This window comes from Sparus aurata, chromosome 22, assembly GCF_900880675.1.
Source record: "Sparus aurata chromosome 22, fSpaAur1.1, whole genome shotgun sequence".
NCBI classification, from domain to species: Eukaryota; Metazoa; Chordata; class Actinopteri; order Spariformes; family Sparidae; genus Sparus; species Sparus aurata.
The window spans coordinates 5,463,056-5,481,992 of record NC_044208.1 but is presented as its reverse complement, the minus strand read 5'-3'; the positions used below and the strand labels follow the sequence as shown (position 1 = coordinate 5,481,992).

Genomic DNA, 18,937 nt, shown 5'->3' with positions numbered 1-18,937 from the left:
AACCACACATGAGGAAAGCAGCTCACTTGGAGATAAAAGAGGAGGAAGTGAGGATGATGGGGATGAAAAATGTTTCAAAGATCAAACCAAAGGGAAGGAATATGATTCAAAAATATTAGTTGGATTAAAACTGTCACTAAATGGCTAAGAGGATATTGATTATATTCATGTCAGTCCATTTCCCTACTAAAATACGACTTCAAACACAGAAGTACTCCTTATATTTGTGTCTCCCAAGATGAGCCACTGATATATGGGCCTCAAGACTACATGAATAAAATGCATTTTGATTCCCTCCTCAGTCTGTACTTCTAAATATTTCTGTTTGATGATGTGGGTGAATATTATTGCCAGCCTACATAATTCAAGTAACGTTCAAATCCAACATGTTAAGTCTGGTGAAATCCACACCCAAAGCGGACCCTCTGGAAGTCAGCAGAAAGTCCTCTTGAGGGCCCTGGTGAACTGGATGAGTTGTGGGGTTTGGACTGCAACACCATTCAAGTCCAGATATTTGGATGTAGCCCAGGAGGGAGAGCAGAGGACTTTCAGAAAATCTTTGCACAATATTTGAAGGAGATTATTTCATTTTATTTACTCAAATTAGTTTGGGTCCTCAGCTGGTATTGTCATCTCATACGAGGGACACTACGGCGTTCAAGGACTACAAGAAAGCGCAATATTAAAATGTCGTTTTTTATTTCCATTTTTAACATAACACAAAAATGAAATACATTTGTACACTTCTGCTCATATTGTCATATTGTACAGTGAACTAATACCATATATCTCCATGCTCCATACAGTGGTACAGTAGGTGGCGGTACGAACCTTAGAAGTCCTGCATGTAACCCATCATTACAACCAGAAGAAGAAGAAGATGCGGAAGCTCTGCATCGATGGCTCTGCTTTCAGCTGCTCTTGCCTGTAGCCAGTCAGACAGTAGTAGTTGCCTCAGATAGAATCCGTGTCTCTGTGCTGGAACTTCCTGATAAGGTGGTGCTTTTCACAGGAATCACAAAAAAAAAGGAAATTCGCCACACTTACAGCCGCCAACCCTCTACGGAATCTAGTCGTTGCGTTTCGACGTGAATTCGGCTGTCCCTTCGCTCAGAGGGGATTCATTAACGTTAACCAGCAAAGTGCTAGTTAAGCTAACGTTAACGTCAGGGCTCCGCTGTCTTCAGACATGTCCGCTTCGGGTGGATGCTCCCCGGCAGGCCAGGGCTCCGGTCTCGGCCCTGGCATGTCAATGTTTCGGTGGCTCGAAGTGCTGGAGAAAGAATTCGACAAGGCCTTCGTGGACGTGGACCTGCTTCTCGGAGAAATAGACCCGGACCAAGTCGACATTACGTACGAGGGTCGGCAGAAGATGACCAGCCTGAGCTCCTGTTTTGCTCAGCTCTGTCACAAAACCCAGACGGTTTTCCAGCTCAACCATAAACTGGAGGTGAGTAGCTGTTGTATGATTCACGGTCACTGTTACACTGTCAAGTTACGTGTAGTCAGAACATCCTGTCTACATCGACTCATGGTAACTACTCCACTGTGGTTCCGGCGTCACAAGCTGTCAGTCCTGGTTTTTAGTTTGTCGCTGCCGATCCACTGGCTGACTGCTCCTCTTCCATGACACATAGCGATTATTTTCTTAAGGTACAAGTTACATTTGTTGTCCTTTTTTTAGATCACAAGGGTTTAAACATGTTTGAGTTGATGATGAGTTCAGGTGTCTCACAGTCTGAGCAATGAAGCCTGTCTGTAGTCTGGTGGTACAGCAGCAGATACTTGTGTATCTGTTGTCAGATGGCAGCAGGGTGAACACACTGTGTCTGGTGTGGGTGTTGTCTTTTAGTATCTTTGGGCTCTGTGCAGACATCTCACCTCACTGATGTCACTGATGCTCTGTAGATGGTAACAGTGATGTTCGGGTGGTTTTAATCACCAACTGTAGAGCCTTCCTGACCTGGACCATGATGAACCGTGGCAGTTTGTGATGTTTCTGTTGGGAAGCTTTCACCATTTTCACCATAAGCGTTACTGATTATTACTCATAGTCAGTGTTGCCAGATATCGTGAGAGAAACAAGCAAGCGGGCCTATGAAAACAAGCCCAAAACAAGCGACTTCTCCGTTCGTGGTAAAGAGAAATTTAAAAAAGAGAGATTATTACACTTTGCACACACACAAATATCACCCTGAATCCACAAATATCATTGTATTTATAATTGTTTTTATATGTTATGATCCTTTATTGTTTTAGTTTCAGGAATTCAAAACAATATGACATACAATACAATAGGAAGAGGAACACTTTAACAACAAGCCCAAAAACCAGCAACCCGCGAATATCAATATTTATAGGCGACTTTACAGAAAAACAAGCCCAAAGTCGCTTATAATAAGCAGACTTGGCAACTGCGCTCATAGTACTGCTGATGATATGCTGTTGACGTGTACGATGTCATCTTACAAAACAGCACATTATGTCTTGTGTTAGGCAGACACTACTGTCCATCAGCTTATTGTATACCAATGGTCTGCTACTTAAAGACCTTTTTTCCCCAACCATAGTAGCGTGGCACTTTGAACCGTGCTGTATCGTTGCTTGTCAACAGACATATTAAAATGTCGACAATCGTGTTCTGCTTCCACATTTCTCTTATCACTATGCTTGCCATCCTCTAAAGACCTGAAAAACTGGATTTCAAACGAGTTCCGCCTCATTCTTTTGTGGCAAGCCTGGCTATAAGATGAGGCCATAAGATGAGACTGTTGTTCACTCATGATGGACTAATATGGACACATGTGCAGACACACATGTAATCTGTATGTACTGTCTAGAGCTTGAATTCAGCTCTGTATGCTACTGCTGTAATATGTTTTGTCAAAGGTCATAACAAAAGAAAAAAAGAGAAGAAAAGAAAAAAGTAATTTGCAAAAGACAAGAAAAGATCAGAATGAAGATTTTATACTGTGGGTAATGGGGGCGGGACTTGATAAGCTTTGGCTTCTCCCGCTTTTCCCTTTCGGCCATGTGTGTTGTATTATTTGAACAATGATGAAATGTGATGCTTATGAATTGACATGCCCGAAACAAACAACATAAATAAATAAATAAATAAATAAATAAATTCTGGTGACTCTGGTGCATGAAAGCCAGATAAATGGAATAAAGCACCCTTTGGACTTTTGCCCCTAGCCCTCAATGACTGTAATCCCAGCCTCCCCTGACCCAGCTTTAGCCTCTGGCTCTAACTCTCAAAATGCACCAATCAGCCACAATGTTAAAACCATTGACAGGTGATATACTATCATTGGTTCTTGTTACAAAGCAATGCTCAGATGAGAAACCTTGGTTCATAGCCTTTATTTAGTGTCCACACACCACCCATCCAAACACTGACCCCAGGACACCCCTTCATGTCAGCATCGCTCCCTGGTGGCAGTGGACAGCATAAAGGAAAGGTTTGATCAAACTGGATGAGCCCCTGCAGCCTCATGTGGCTCCAATGAACTTTTTTGTCTCATTCGCTGCCAACAGTTATGAAGCTCAACTAAAAGGCAATATGGTCCAGTGTGATTTATATGCATTTGAAATTAGGCCAACACAACCAAATCCATGGTAGGTCATGTATGAAGAAAGTGGTGTATGTAAATGATAATTGTGATTTTTGAAGCGTAAATTGAATTAAATTAAATTAAATTAACATTTTGCCTTTTTATTTGTTTATTCTCTTTTTTAACTTCCTTTTTTTAAACTTTTTGTTTTATATAAAAAGAAGCATTGTAATGATCATTTTTTGGCTTGATATTTTGAAATGAAGCTACATAATGAACATATTTGAAACAACAGAAATACAGTCATTATTTTTGCATCTCAACGCAGTAAGAAAAATACATTTTATAAACTAAAATGTAGCATCATTTGGATTAACTAACAGCCGCTGCATCTTCATGTGCTGCTGTTGCCATAGCAAACAAAATAATAATCTAAAGAATTATAAAATAAGACACTTTTCTTTGATGGACTAATCATGTTATGGAGACATTATTTCTGAACTGGTACACCCACTGGCAGACCCAAAGACATAGGTGTCCGTATAGTCTACTGAAAGTGATGTGACAACCCAGCAAAGGTGACTGTTTGATATTCTTTAAAGCCAGCACAGTGTTCAATCTGACCTGACGTGTCTCCTTCTGGTGTCTTCCCCCTCCACCAACCGCCCCCTTTCATGCCTTTTCGTCGCCATTCATCCACCCCTCCACTCCAGGCTCAGCTGGTGGACCTACGTTCTGAGCTGACTGAGGCTAAAGCTGAGCGGGCAGCGATAGAAAGGGAGGTCCATGACCAGCTCCTGCAGCTTCATGCTCTCCAGCTGCAGCTTCATGCCAAGCAAGGCCAGGCTGAGGACTCAGACTCCATCAAAGACAGACTGGTAAGTAGAAGGAGGAAAAGCTGTTCACAACATTCAGACTCAATGAATTAAAACTTTTAACTTATAGATACAGAAGGAAAGTGCAGAAAGACATAACAGAAGTGTCAACACTCAAACTGAGAGCTGTGTAGCTGTATGGTGTGCGTCTTAACCACTTGGTTACTGGATGACCAGAGTTAATTAAGTGAAAGATAATATAAGCAACATTTAACCAAATAAGTTGTTGTGTTTGTGTTTTTTTTGGTTAATTATTATTATCAAACATCATACACTTAAGTTCATCTCATCATGCATTATATCAGAGTACAATCATCAGGACTGAAGACTAAGACAAAAGACAAGACTGCAAGGTGCTGAGTCCAGAGTCCAGTACAGCCTGGGCATCCGAGAGCCCAAAGGATTTTCTCGAGGCTCACTTATGCGCCTGTAAACCGTCTTATATTTTGGTGACAGTTTTGAGATTTTTTTTGTTTAATAATAAAGAACAGGTGGATTTGTGGAGTGCAAAGTGGCTTGCACCCTATCTATCTTGCACTGTGGTACTGCTCAAACCATGGGACGGAAGTTTGCACAATGTTAAGCTAGGGCTGCTCTGTAATTGCTGGAAGGGTGGTCTTGCCTGCCAGCTTCTGTCAAGACACACAGTCTGAAGTCTCTGTTGGCCAAATTTGTATTCCTGAAGGCAAATTTAAAAGAAGTGTAGATAAGACAACTTCCTTGTATTTAATTTTAAAGTGCCCATGACAGTGAATATAGGCTAATGTTATTTATATAACCCATATGCACATAGCACAAGTATTTTTTGTTATTTTAGGTGAAGCAATGTCTTCACAGTAAGTTGCTAATTGGTTTGTGTGAGACACACGCTTGAAAGTTAAACAATGACCACATAATTTTCCCCTAACTCTGTCCTGTATGTCAAGTCACTAATCCTTATGTTACATTTGCTTGCTAATGTTTGCACGTTAGCTAGTTAGCCAGCTATAGTACAGTCAATAATGTAGTAGATTAAAAGTTAGCATCAGAGCATCTCTCTGCAGTTGAGCAGACAGCAGCTCGGTCCAGACACAGAACAAGATGACATCGTGTAGTCTGCAAAAAAAAATAAAAAATCATAACAAGCTGTAACTCAATGAAAAACAGGCTCAATAGGTATCTCACAGAAAACCTCAAAGTCAGCACTGCACAAATATCTATCGATGAAATAACCCCAGTGAATGTGACATTCCAGCCAAGTGAAAAGTAAGAAAAACATACTATATATGTATATCCAGTGAATATTAAAACTTTCACATAAAGGAAAAATCTGCAATCAAAATAACCCAGAAAGTGTTCTTTGCCAGCTCTGAAGCTATATTTAGCGAGATCTGTGGCACTCAGTTTTTTATTCCGTACCAAATAACTTTTAGATGTGACAGAACTACATTAATTCTACACATAACCAACATTTGGGGACAAAGTGAAACTATTAAGACATTGATTTTTGACATTGAAAAAAACAAATCCAATGAAAAATAAGCAATTGGTGAGGTTTAGAATCCACATAATGCTGAAATTTAGCTCAGGGCCAAACTTAACTAAACAAATTCATTCTTAACTTAAAAAGTGTTTTGAGAGAAGCTGTAAGATTTTGCAAGATCTGATGGTTGATAGTTTCAACATGAATGCTTCTAAGATCCTTGACAGAAACTGAGAAAAGTTATGGATTTTGTGTGAGTTGGTGTGGAATGCCCTTAATGTTGAAATATTGCTTCATGTGACATTAAAAATCAAAAAAATGTTCTCTGATCTTGAATAAATCCATTGAAATACTGGTTCAGAATTGGACCAAAGCTGAATCTCATAGCTACCTTAATAAAGAACGAGTGGTTTAGTAGAGAGCAGTGGTGTAACTAAATACATTTTCTGTATTGTTAAAAAAGTAGTACTATACTTTAATATCATGGTATGTGTACATTACTTTTGTATTTCAATGGCATTTTCTGGGGGTAGGATTAGGCATCTCGACATTATTTATCTGTAGGAAATCCAAATCTCTGAAATGACGCTCCGATATTTCTCCTTGTTTTATCTCTGGCTCGGTCCAATTCTTTGTTTTTACACTGCTTTTCTTCATCAGTCGTCTTATTTCCTCCTCGCGCAGGGGAGGGGCACTGCCCAGTACGCACTACGTGAGGTAGGAGGGCTGCCAGCAGGGTATGCACGAGAATGATTGACACTTCTCAGACACTCCAATTGGCTCTGATTGGTTGTGTTGAGCCTGGAGCGGTGGATTCTTGCAAATCAAATTACAGCCACTGGGTGGAGCCACAGACAGTGGATTTTTACACAGCTGACCTGTATCTTATTCTACTGTCACATCATAATGACAGTTTTTACAGATATAACAAAAAAATGTTACAGACTACACCTTTAAATAACTTCATATTCAGTCTTAATCACTGTTATAGAGTGATTGGTTAGTATCCCATTTTTCCCCTCCTGTTGCGTTACTGGTTGTATTACTTAACAGCCATACAATATATTACCAAACATGCCAAGACAAGAAGGAAGTTGTGGAAAATGTTGTGACATGGGGAGGAAGAGAGGAGGAAGGATTGCTAACTGCAAAATGGATGAGAAGCTAGCAAAGGCTTTGATAAGGCTTACAGCAGCTTTAAGTAATGCACAGAAGTCAGAGGAAAACAGACTTGAAATCCCTCTCTCTGTTCCTCTCTCTCTCTCTTTCTCTCTCCCTCTCTCTGTTCCTCGCTCTCTCTCTCTCTTTCTCTCTCCCTCTCTCTGTTCCTCGCTCTCTCTCTTTCTCTCTCCCTCTCTCTGTTCCTTGCGCTCTCTCTCTCTCTTTCTCTCTCCCTCTCTCTGTTCCCCTCTCTCTCTCTTTCTCTCTCCCTCTCTCTGTTCCTCTCTCTCTTCTCTCTCCCTCTCTCTGTTCCTCTCTCTCTCTCTCTCTCTCTTCCCTCTCTCTCTTCTCTCTCCTCTCTCTTCCTCTCTCTCTCTTTCCTCGCTCTCTCTCTCTCTCTCTCTCTTTCTCTCTCCCTCTCTCTGTTCCTCTCTCTCTCTCTCTTTCTCTCTCCCTCTCCCTCTCTCTCTCAGCCTAACTGGTCTTGGCACATGGCTGCTGCAACTACAAAGTGTCATGAGGTGGCCCTATACAAATAAAAATTGATTAAATCCTAACGCTACATCTCGGTATGCAGTTGCAGCTGCTTTTAATGGGCAAGTGAACGTTGCTGTTGGTTTGGTGCTTCCTGCTCCTGCTATCCTACTGCTTTCAAACACCTACTGGGTGGTTGACTTACTAATGATCTCTGTTGGCTGACATTGGAATTTCTCTAATTTATTTATTTCTCTTCTTCCTCTGCTCTCCCCCCCCCCTAAAGCCTGCACCAGCATTGGAAGAGATGGTAAGTTTGTATATTGATGTTCTGTAGAACAATCCCATTTCTAGAATAACTTGGATTTGGTTTGGATTGAACATAGATAGTATACATACACTTGACACAACTAGTGATTCATCATGCTTTAAGGGGCACACCTCAATAGATTCCTTAAATATGCTTATGATCATTTTAAGTGTGCATTGCTTATAAAGAAAAAAAAATCTACAGTTCATGAAAATTCACATTTTAATCTTCAAAAATTGTGAAAAAATCACACAAATATACTCAACTGAAATTTCAGGACATCCACTGAATAGTGACAAAGCTGTGTCCATTCAAAGGTGTGGCTCTATGTGTCAAATTATGAAAAAAAAATAATAAATGTCTCTACCTCCTAAAGGGTAGCTTCAAATATTACTAATAATTATTGACACTCACCTTCTCTGGATGGTATTGATTGAGTGTGTCTAATTGTGTTCTGGTCGGTTGATTGGTGTGTCTGCAATGATATTAAATATTTTGTTGTCACATGCACAATATGCACAGCATTTCTAATTTCATAGAATTTTAATCAGAAAAGCTGAGATATTGTAGCCAGCCTAAGGCACACCTGTGCAATATTCACGCTATCTAATCAGCATCTTGGTATGCCACACCTGTGAGGTGGGATGGATTATCTCGGCAAAGGTGAAGTGCTCACTAACACAGGTTTAGACAGATTTGTGAACAATATTTGGGAGAAATGGTTCTTTTGTGTATATAGAAAACGTTTGAGATCTTTGACTTCAGCTCATGAAAAATGGGAGCAAATACAAAAGTGTTGCGTTTAGGCTATATTTTTGTTCAGTGTATATATGACTTAATGAGATGAGCTGCTTCACTCTTGAATGCAAATTATCCCAAATCTCGCTCCTCTCGTCCTCTTCCCGTACAGTAAGGTGAGCAGAGCGCTGAAATGAAAAGCATTTTACTGCTGTTTGAGTTTGACCTTTATGTACTGTTGTTCATTAGGCTTTAGTAGGATCATTTTCAACCCAACAGATAAAGGAACGCGTCATCCTTCAGTGTATCAGAAAACACTATCAGTGCCCGTCTCATTTTTGTATTTCTCCTCAAAGATTATGTTAGGAATGATACATTGGCAGACTCCAATCACATCCTTACTTTGCCTCCTCCGTCTACTTAACAATTTTTATTCTGCTTTCACTAAAAGCAGGATGAGGTCAGATCAGGTGCTGTTTCATATTCCACCACAGTTACATTTTTATGAATTTTTAGAATGTTTTCTGTGTCTATGTGATCTCTTCTGCGGTTTTTGAGTGGGCCTGGGCTAAAGAGCCTGTCTTCAATCCAAAGTTCACTATGAAAAGGTTGCATTCTATAATTCAATTGTGTTATTTTTTTTGCTTTCTCACCCTGTTTGAGGCAGATATTGTCATTTGACCAGGACAAATACATCAGACCTTAAGAAATGTAATGTCCTGCTGCTAGTTGTTAAGCGTTATGACAGCTCCAGCTTATTGGCATGTAAATGTGCCAGGCCAGGACTCTTACCAAGAATGTGTAGGTTGGTGCAGATACCACACACAGTGGATTTACAGCAACGGCCTCTTTCCTGATGAAACACAAGATATTCGCCTGCACGGCAAACACTCAAGCCGACTGGTGAGAGGGCAGCGATAACACTACAGCACGAAAGCCAAATATAATGATCATGAAATTGTTAAAGAAATATACACAGATTGACTTTTTACCTGCAGCTGTTTCTTCAGAGAGGTTGAAGTCAGAGAAAAGCAGTTGACTTTAATCTGATTATGAGTGAATCATCTTCTCATGTGATATATTAAAAAAAAAACATTCTGCTACAACTAACAAGGTATGAATTTAAATTTCTGAAGAAGATGGATCTACCTGGATGTTGATATCGGTATTGAACATTCACTCATGTTGCTTATTATGCTTGTTATGTTGTGTGTTTTAAATGTGATGTTCTTATTCCAGGAACAGGAGCTCGAGGCCAGCAAGAAGGAGAAACTAGCAGAGGCGAGGCTGGAGGCAGAAGTCAGACTATTTAAGAAGGAAAACGAGGCCCTCCGCAGGCACATGGCAGTACTGCAGGCTGAAGTGTATGGAGCCAGACTGGCTGCTAAATACTTGGATAAGGAATTGGCTGGCAGGTAAGGAGCTGGAGCTCACAACACATTTTAGGTTGAAGCTGAGTGCATGATTACCACCTCCTCAACCTCAATAATTGCAGAGTTTCCATTTCATGACTAAGTTCAGCTGGAGTGCCTTTTCCCCCAATTCACAATGTACCAGTACACACACTGGTTGTGTTTAAAATGTACAACCCTTCACACACACGGGCCATGGAGCACCACATGGCAGCGCCACCCTGTGGTTTTTTCGCTTAGCTGCCAGATTTGGTCGGAGTCTAGCCTAAAAACATCGCCTGCATTTTGAAATAACAGCGTCCCTTGGTTTGTCTTTCAGGGTGCAGCAGATCCAGTTGCTGGGCCGAGACATGAAGGGGCCAGCGCACGACAAACTGTGGAACCAGCTCGAGGCAGAGATTCATCTTCACCGCCATAAGACCGTCATCCGAGCGTGTAGAGGTCGCAATGACTCTAAAAAGCCTCTTCCCTCTCCTGTGGGGCATGTGAGTGTAAAGCTACAAAGCAGTTTAGACTTTCATAACCTTTTTGTTGTGCTTCCAAAGCTGAATGTGTTGATTTAATTTCAGGAACCAGACATGTTGAAGAAAACCCAGGGAGTAGGCCCTATCAGAAAAGTGGTGCTAGTCAAAGATGATCATGAGGGGCTAGGAATCTCCATTACAGTAAGTCACAGTCACAGCTGTTTTATTCCATCGTTACCAGTACCTGTTAAAGCTTGTCATCCCTAATTTCATGGAGATGTGCTTAAAAATCTGGAAATTAAAATAAATGACTCTTACAGTGCAGGGAGAGGCTATCAAATGCTCAAAAGTATGTGATTTCCACAGGACGAAGCATGAAAGATGTTTTAAGACAGCAATCTTTTGTTGCTGCCTGCCTTCATTGTGTGTAATGTTGACATTATGGCAGCCATATGGAGAGCGAGGGCAGCTGCCACTCCTGTGAACAGACGTGGCTATTTGCTCATCACTTATCTAATCAATACTTGTTGGTAAATGGAGACGGTGCTTTATAACACTCGCCACATTCCCTGATTCCACATCACAGACTCTTCATACATTGCTGGCAGAGGCAGCCATGCAAAGTGCTGACCTGCTCATCAGGAGCTCATCATATTCAAAGCATCCCACAGTATTTCACACATACTAACGTTCTAAAGGAACAACACAGTTTCATACTGTTTTACTTTGTTTATATGTGGCGGACCCTGCCACCTGTCTAGCTTCAAACAGTGTGCTGGGACCTTATTTTCCTCTGAGAACAGCTTGTTTATTCACTTATGGAAAAAATACATATTTCTGAGTTTGTATCATTACCTCATTAATATTGTAAATATTAAAATTCTAATTTGAATTTCTTCTCCAAAACTACACAGTGTCTCTTTAACTGACTATGTGTGCTAATAATACAAAACCTAGTAGTTCGCAGAGCACTTGCTCAGTATTTGGAGTCAGATCCGGTGTGAATGATAGGTACACATGGACACAAGGCTGTTGTATTGGCTTGTCAGTGCATCTTTTATATGACTGAAACGGACCTGACATCAACATAAAATTGTCTAAAAGAAGTATTTGGCCAAATGAGTGTAGTTAACTCGTGTGTGTTCTCATCAGGGTGGGAAGGAGCACGGTGTCCCCATTCTTATTTCGGAGATCCATCCAAGTCAGCCTGCAGACAGATGCGGGGGTCTGCACGTGGGAGACGCCATCCTTGCTGTCAACAGCATCAATCTGCGAGATGCCAAACACAAGGAGGCTGTCACTATTTTGTCCCAGCAGGTAACACAAGCTTGCACGCATGAGCACAACACGCCACACCGTTCCTCAGTTCTTGTGAAAGTGCTCATTCTGGCTGTCTCTTTCAGAGAGGACAGATAGAGTTTGAGGTGGTGTATGTGGCTCCGGAGGTGGACAGTGATGATGAGAACGTGGAGTATGAAGATGACAGTGGCCATCATTACCGACTCTACCTGGATGAAGTGGACAGCAGCAGCACGGCCCCCCCTGGCAACACCTCAGCATCGCTGCAACGTAGGTGTTCAAAACTTGTTTTTACCCCGACAGTAAAAGTTTAAGAGGACTTGAGTTGTTTCCAATTTTCAATGTTTCATCAGAGTTTGTGTTTTCCAAATCCTTCCAATAGAAGTGGTAAGTGCAAATTTAGTATGATGTGGTCAGGATGGCAGTCACTTTTTAATGAATAATGCCAAACATAATAATCTGAACAATAATACATGCATATTGTACAGCAATATAATGAGGGGATTACTGTAGGAATGCTAGCAGGCTTAATGAACAGCAGGCTAAGCAGACTGCACCCAGTCTCACGCTGCATGCATTTTACTACAACATTCTCACACTGTATTTGAATGCTTCCTGATCAGTTCACAGTCAGTGGTTGGATTTACTCTTCAGCTCGTTGAACTGAGCTAAAAGCACAGCTCTGCTATCACAAAATACTGTGTTTGTTCCATTTGCTTTCACGCCGCAAATGAGCCGGAGAAACCAGAGACCCTCCTTTTCCTACCAAGATGTTTTTCACACAAGCACTATTAAAAAGCTCAGTTCAAAGTGACATCTAGATGTTGTTAAGTGGCATTTAGCGATTATAACAATTGGTGCAGTTAAAGGTACAATATGTAAGAATTGGCTTTTTTTTTTTTTTTTTTTTTTTACATTTGAAACAAATAGGGGGCAGCATTTCACCAGAGTAACAGCTAACTGCTAGCAACTGCAGCTGCTGTTAGCTAATACGCTCAGTTAACTGTGCAGCAAAGGCCCGACTGGGAGCTTCGAGCACAGGGGGAGTGTTGAGGTTGTCTACTATCGGACGATAACTTCTTAATGTACAAAGTCACAATGGGCTAGATGGTTAGCCCGCTAACTGCGACACAGTACATAGAATAGTAAATATGAGGGATGTTGTTGATGCAGAACAGCATATTTATTATTGTACATCTGAATCTGTGTCTTCCCTTCAGGTCTGGAGAAGATGACACTCAGCAATGGACCAGAGAATGGAGGAGAAAGTGGGATCCCCAATGAGATACCTTCAGATGAAACCCTTTCAAAGCCTCCTGAAACTGACTGCTCTTCCTAGAGCGGTCAAGCCAAACCGCTGGTATTCGGAGAGAAAAGGACAGGATTGGTGGGAAAATCCCTCTCTAACAACTGAATCAAAGAATTTTATGACAACCCTGGAAACAAGGGAAAATAAATGGAAACCCTCTGTATTCCCTTTTTTCCTCTTGGTGTTCTGGGGGTGGTGGAATTTGGGGGTTCGGCCTGGGTAAAGTATTATGGCTAAAAGTGCTTTTTTTGGAGGAGCTTAAGTTGTAAGATATGTAGAGGAGAGAGTGATACCGAGCATTGTGTGACTTCTGGGGTATTCTGCATTGAGATGCCGGTGGGAGATGACTTGGTAGCTGTATGTGAAAAAAACGTACAAGTTACCAAGCTGTCACGGAGGCACAGTGAAATCAGGGAGGAAGAGGTTACTTATTGTTGAAAACGTCTTTTATGCGCCTGCTTTTTGAGAGACACTTGTAGATTTTTTCTAGTTTGGTTCATATAGCTATTCATCTGGTCTGTCACACCATGACAATACGATGTCCTACAGGGATGCAGAGAGAGCCCGGGACAATATATCAAGAAGGACATGAATGAAGAAAATAATAATTCTGGCAGTTTGTGATCACGTTTACATACTAGTGTGTAAATGATTTATACTTACCAAAGTAGATTGCTTCAGCTGGCATCTGCACACAGCTGCAATGGCTGCAAAGTAAACCTTTGGGGAATGACAGTAAAAGTCCGGTCCACATCTGTTGTTGTTTTTGTAACCAGAAACACAGGAACCACTCAAGTCTCACTCTGAAATGTTGTGAGGTCAGTTGTTACAGTTCATGATTTATCTAGATAGATGAAATCAGCTGAATGTCCAGCAATCCAGAGCAAGACCTCTCCTGAAACAAATCTTGTATTTCTGGTTACAAAAAGGATCTTACTCATGTAATCGCACTCAGAATAACAACCTCAGCCGGTGAGTGGCAAAAAGGAGCAAACCAGCTCTTTGAGTGGACATACCTTTTGAAGTGAGTCGCCCTAAAGCATGACATTATAGCCATTGCAGTCATGTTGCAGCTGCTAGCTGAGGCAATTTACTGGACCAATTCCAAAAGTAGCAGCAGCAGTAGTAAAGTATAGATTATTTCCTCTTGAATGATTGTCTTCCATAAAGAGAACGACACATCAGTTCTCGCCTCTCAGATGTAAATGGTCATTGTAGAGCAAGCGCAAGGCTATTCATACTCTCTCACATGAGATTATCAAATGGAAAAAAACCTGTGAAATAAATATTAAATGGAAAGAATATTGTAAAATCTTGCTTGTTGTCACCAATTCACTTTTCAAGCTTTTATGGAACACGTTCAAAACTGAAAGCAGGGCAGGTTCGTTGTTTTCGGTTGAATTGTGTGTCCAGGGTCTATTTTCAAAATGATGTGAACGTACTGAAGTTTTGAAAGCTGAAAGGAACGATGGTCAACGTGTCTTTGGAGCTGCCCATGATGAATAGTGTGAGACTACTTGACTCACAGCTGCTGATTCTAAAGTTTGAAATGCTAAGTCTCTCTGTAGTATCCATAAAATTACACATTTTGACACCTAATTATCTTTTTTTTCCTGTTATACAACATGACAGTATGTGATAGAATGTTTTTAGGGGATGTCATTTACTCTCTGGTGACTGCTCTTGCTCTTTGACACAAGTGACTGTGAAACAGTGTGCAACTGTTTTTTCTTGCATCCCACTCCATCCAAAGGCACTTGCAAAACCCTTCCAGATCTACGGCAATCTTTTCTCTGACTTGGTAGTGCACAAGCAGTGTCCTCTTACACCTTAGTAGTATCCCAAATCCAAGTTTGTAATGATATGGTGGAGGTGTCCTTGTAAAGTCATAAAGCCCTTCAGAGCCAGCATTTTACAAATCAATCAAGTAACAACTATGCCACATGTACATTTTAGGCTGAAATAAGTTTGTAGGCGGGAATACGTTTTGTGGGCGGGAATAAGTTTTCCCACCTCCAGATATTTTTAAAGTGTAAATACTAAAAAAAAAAAAAAAAAAAAAAAGCATGTTCATACAAATCTGATGCCTGACATTGCAAATACTCTCAAGTCCTTGAGGACATTCTAATAACATCAGCGACTGTCCTTGTCATACTAGTGTTTGACAATGAAACCCCGACCTGATCGTATCCTGTTTATAAGGTGGTGATTGTGGATGTTCCATTGACCCATTATCCTGACTTTTTTTTTTAAACCATGATCCATCACTAACATATTTGGCATGTCACTCTATGCTGAAACTCCAGGGGTGGGCACAGTAACACTTGTATGATGCACAACACTTATTCTAAAAAGAAAAAAAGTTTGGATGCTGTGTAAAAATAAAAATGCAATCATTTGCTAATGAACTCCGTTCACCGACGATTTCACAAAGCGCTGCCGAACCCATGTAGTGATATCCTTTATACAATCATGTTTCATGAAGCAGTGAACCTCATCCATGAAAGAGCCTTTTGCACCTATTTACCTGAGGAATGTTTCACCAGGTTTCTATGACCTGTCCCAATGAATGAAAAGTCAAAAATCAATGAAGTCGATGAGGTAAAACATTCAATAAACTGTCTTTGTACATTTTCCACTGAGTATGTCAAACAGGATTAGCAATCTACCGTTGTTAAATTTCTGTTTTACACAACGTCACAACTTTATTGGAATCAGGTTTTAGATGGAATTGAATACAATCATTCATAATGATGGGGTCTTTCTTTAACTGTGTATCGTTGTGTATTGTATTTTGTTACTGATTTTTTTGTGTCAGATTATATTCTGTTGTATGACATATTCTGTTGGGGACAGCTCGCAGTATAATGCATTAAAATACCACAGACTACTTTGAACTGGGTACAGAGTGGAAGTTACTTCTCTCTGACAGACCGTCTGTGCTGTTTAATGCAAATCTATTCAGTTTAATACATTATTGTGCCCAACCCTTCCTCTACCAGTGTTCTAGGCTGAAAAACCTGAGTAAGGGGAACCATTAGTATGCCATTACTCATAAGCTTAAAGCATTCAAATGTTTCTTTACTTGTTTTTTCTGTTTCTTTGCACTTGTTTTTTTTTCTTCAGTCTCCTTATACACAATAAGATGTGCATCTTTATAGCTAATGTATTTAAGTTAAGCAATTTATTGAACCTTTAAATAAAGTTGGCTATAATTTGGTGCATTTGCAATACATTGAGTGCTTTTTGCCCTATTTTAAAGTGTATTCAGTGCCTCATAAATGTTCTCTTTAGGAAATAAATTCCAGCTAGACTTTAAAAAGTACGGTGAAGTACAAGAAACCTCATGCAATTTAGATTTTGAGGCTTCAGACCTTCAGACAGTGATCCAAAATGTGAGCCAGCACGGAAAAATACTCAGCGCTATATAAAAACAGAATTACGTAAACACAGTTAATAATGAAATTAGCGAAAATACATTTAAAAGTTTGAATATTAATTCCAGTGGTCCTTATGTGATTGTGTCATGAGATTTCTGTTTCTAATTCCCCAACCTACATACAGTGCTTATACAATATTCAACCCCTGGGATGTTTTCCCCTTTTAAAAACTCTTTAACGTCAAAGTTAAAACAGATTTCTACAAAGTAATGTCAGTTTATTATAAATATAGAATGTCAAATAATTGCACAAGTAATCACCCCCTTCAAACCACTATTACTGCACCAGTTGGCTGGATTTCTGTTTTGTGAGGTCAGTCACTTTAAAGGGGGTGAATACTAAATGATGTTTTTTGTGTGTGAATTTTTGTTCATTAGTCTTATTATATTGACCATGATTCCATTTATAAAAGCAATAAAACGGAAACAAATTAAGGGGGTGAATTCTTTTTATAGGCACTGTACATACAAAAGACAAAAACTATACAGACTAATGAAAAATAGAATAAAATAATTCATGTTGGAGGATTAGTTCTGGGGTCTCACAGTCTGAGGAAAGAAGCTTCTCTGTAGTCTGGATCCATTGCAACGGCTGTGGATATCTTTAAGTATTATTTTAAAGTTTTCTCATCAGTTTCATTGTGGAATACTTAAATGCTGAGCTGAAACGAACAAACAGCTTTCAGACGAGGGTATTCTTAACTTCAAGGTGTGAAGACTGAATGGAGGGGAGTGGATATGGCATTTTCTATGGATCTGTTAATTGTAAATGCAAACTGATGAGCGTCAAGGCTGGCTGGGATGTTTTGTGCAGGAGAAGCAGTCTCTTAAAGCACAACGAACTTAATACCTTTCTCCACCTTCCTCTTATCGGAGACTTGTATTCTTGTATTCTTGCCCATCCAAGAAGGCTTGGTAGAGAAATAGCTTTAGGTCCAAATCATAACATACGTTTGACCAATCAAATGCATCGGAGGTAAGTCCTTTGCTCCTTTCACTGCAATGTGCAACTTTAAAGGTCCTTTTAGTCAGAAAAGTAGATTTTTTGAGTGTCATTCCTGCGGTTACCATCTGTTCTTCTATAAATCTATGGTTTCTAGTGGGGTTTTTTTGTGCGAGACTTCCTGTACAGCACTTCCGCCCACTGGCTAGATTAGCCAACACACTTTTCAGCACAGCAGCTAACGCAACAAATCTTTGGCTGTGGTCGAAATCCCATACTAACGCCTACTACATACTCAATCAGTATATACTGCATACTGCCCACTAAATGGACAATTTAATAATGAATATAAAATATTCTCAGAAGTGTTGAAAAAGCTGAGGAAAACTGTGAATAATTAATGCCTCAGTAGCCTGCCATCAGACAGTCTGAAGAGACGCAATTCATTTTTGGGGTGATTGATTATATTGTAGTAAGATGACAGCACGTTAAATAAGACAGTTTGCTCCATTAGCTCTGGTTGAGGGAAGCGACAGAGTACAAGCTCGGCAGAAAAACAGGACATTTCACAACCTTTTACTTCCCCGTTCAAAAATAAAGTGAATTGTTAAGTCAGATTAGAGTTGTGTTTCTATCGGTGAATTTCTTTCGATAAAATGTATTTCTCTCTCCTCGGAACAAATGCTGAACCGTACATTTGGAAGACTTGTCTTTCGATTGGAAGTCTTTCATTTTCTAGTCTTTTCATGACAATGTTGATGAGCCACAAGGTTTTCCAAATATTTTCCAACAACTTAATGTGTGCTCACAGTAGCAGCATCTAAGCTGTTGTTAAAACGGAACGATGACTTCTGACCAAGGCCTCAAGGTTAGAATCTGATCTTTGTGGGGGCCTCTTAAAGTAACCCTAACCCTAACAAATAATAGGGTGGAGGTGGAGGATGGTAGTGGAACTGGTGCCAAATGCACAAATGGCAATAGTTAAGAATGTGTTGTAGACAGCGTTTCACTGAGTTTATACAGTTTCTCCTGACGCAACAAGTCTCAAAACTGAGTGTTTTTCAAGGGCATCTGGAGACTTTCTCCATTTTCATCTTTCTCCAAGTTGCCTATATTAGATACTGTGTCTTGTATTTGTAATATTTGACATGATTACCGTCTAGCCTTTTAATTGTGCCGCCTATGCAGACAGGAGCACACAGCAATGCCACCACAAAGACGCATCTCAGTGAATCGTATTTGATGCCAGATTCAAAAGAAGGGATCAGTGATTTAGAATTCTCTTCAGCTGTAGTTTTAGTTTCTCCTCATGGTGCATTTGCAATTTAATACTGAATTCACTTTATTGCATGGTCGAAGTCCATGACTTAGACATGCACATACACACACACACACACACACACACACACAAGAAGATCACAACAACAGTTACATCATTTAAATGTAAGAAGGTGTGACAGCACACAGAGACTGGTGCCTGTCATCCAGAGACAA

The 18,937-nt window shown here is 40.2% G+C and overlaps 1 protein-coding gene across 2 annotated transcripts; it reads left to right on the top strand.

Moving 5' to 3' along the window:
- Nucleotides 1–870: 870 nt before the first annotated feature.
- On the top strand, nt 871–16,292 carry gopc (golgi-associated PDZ and coiled-coil motif containing). 2 transcript variants are annotated; one of them, XM_030405035.1, is made up of 9 exons: nt 872–1,450; nt 4,271–4,435; nt 7,816–7,839; nt 9,817–9,992; nt 10,309–10,474; nt 10,559–10,654; nt 11,606–11,770; nt 11,857–12,022; nt 12,973–16,292. In XM_030405035.1, exons 1-9 carry the CDS (start codon nt 1,190–1,192, stop codon nt 13,089–13,091), a joined length of 1,338 nt encoding a protein of 445 aa, XP_030260895.1. In that variant the 5' UTR covers nt 872–1,189; the 3' UTR covers nt 13,092–16,292. The 2 variants fall into 2 exon arrangements, with proteins under 2 accessions (XP_030260896.1, XP_030260895.1); XM_030405036.1 differs by lacking the exon at nt 7,816–7,839 and having other exon boundaries at nt 871–1,450.
- Nucleotides 16,293–18,937: the final 2,645 nt, after the last annotated feature.

Excerpts from the sequence above, each read along its gene's own strand:
- gopc (XM_030405035.1), top strand. The coding sequence starts at position 1,190 with ATGTCCGCTTCGGGTGGATGCTCCCCGGCAGGCCAGGGCTCCGGTCTC. Across the intron at positions 9,993-10,308 it reads GATAAGGAATTGGCTGGCAG|GGTGCAGCAGATCCAGTTGC; the intron begins GTAAGGAGCTGG and ends TTTGTCTTTCAG. Across the intron at positions 12,023-12,972 it reads CACCTCAGCATCGCTGCAAC|GTCTGGAGAAGATGACACTC; the intron begins GTAGGTGTTCAA and ends TCTTCCCTTCAG.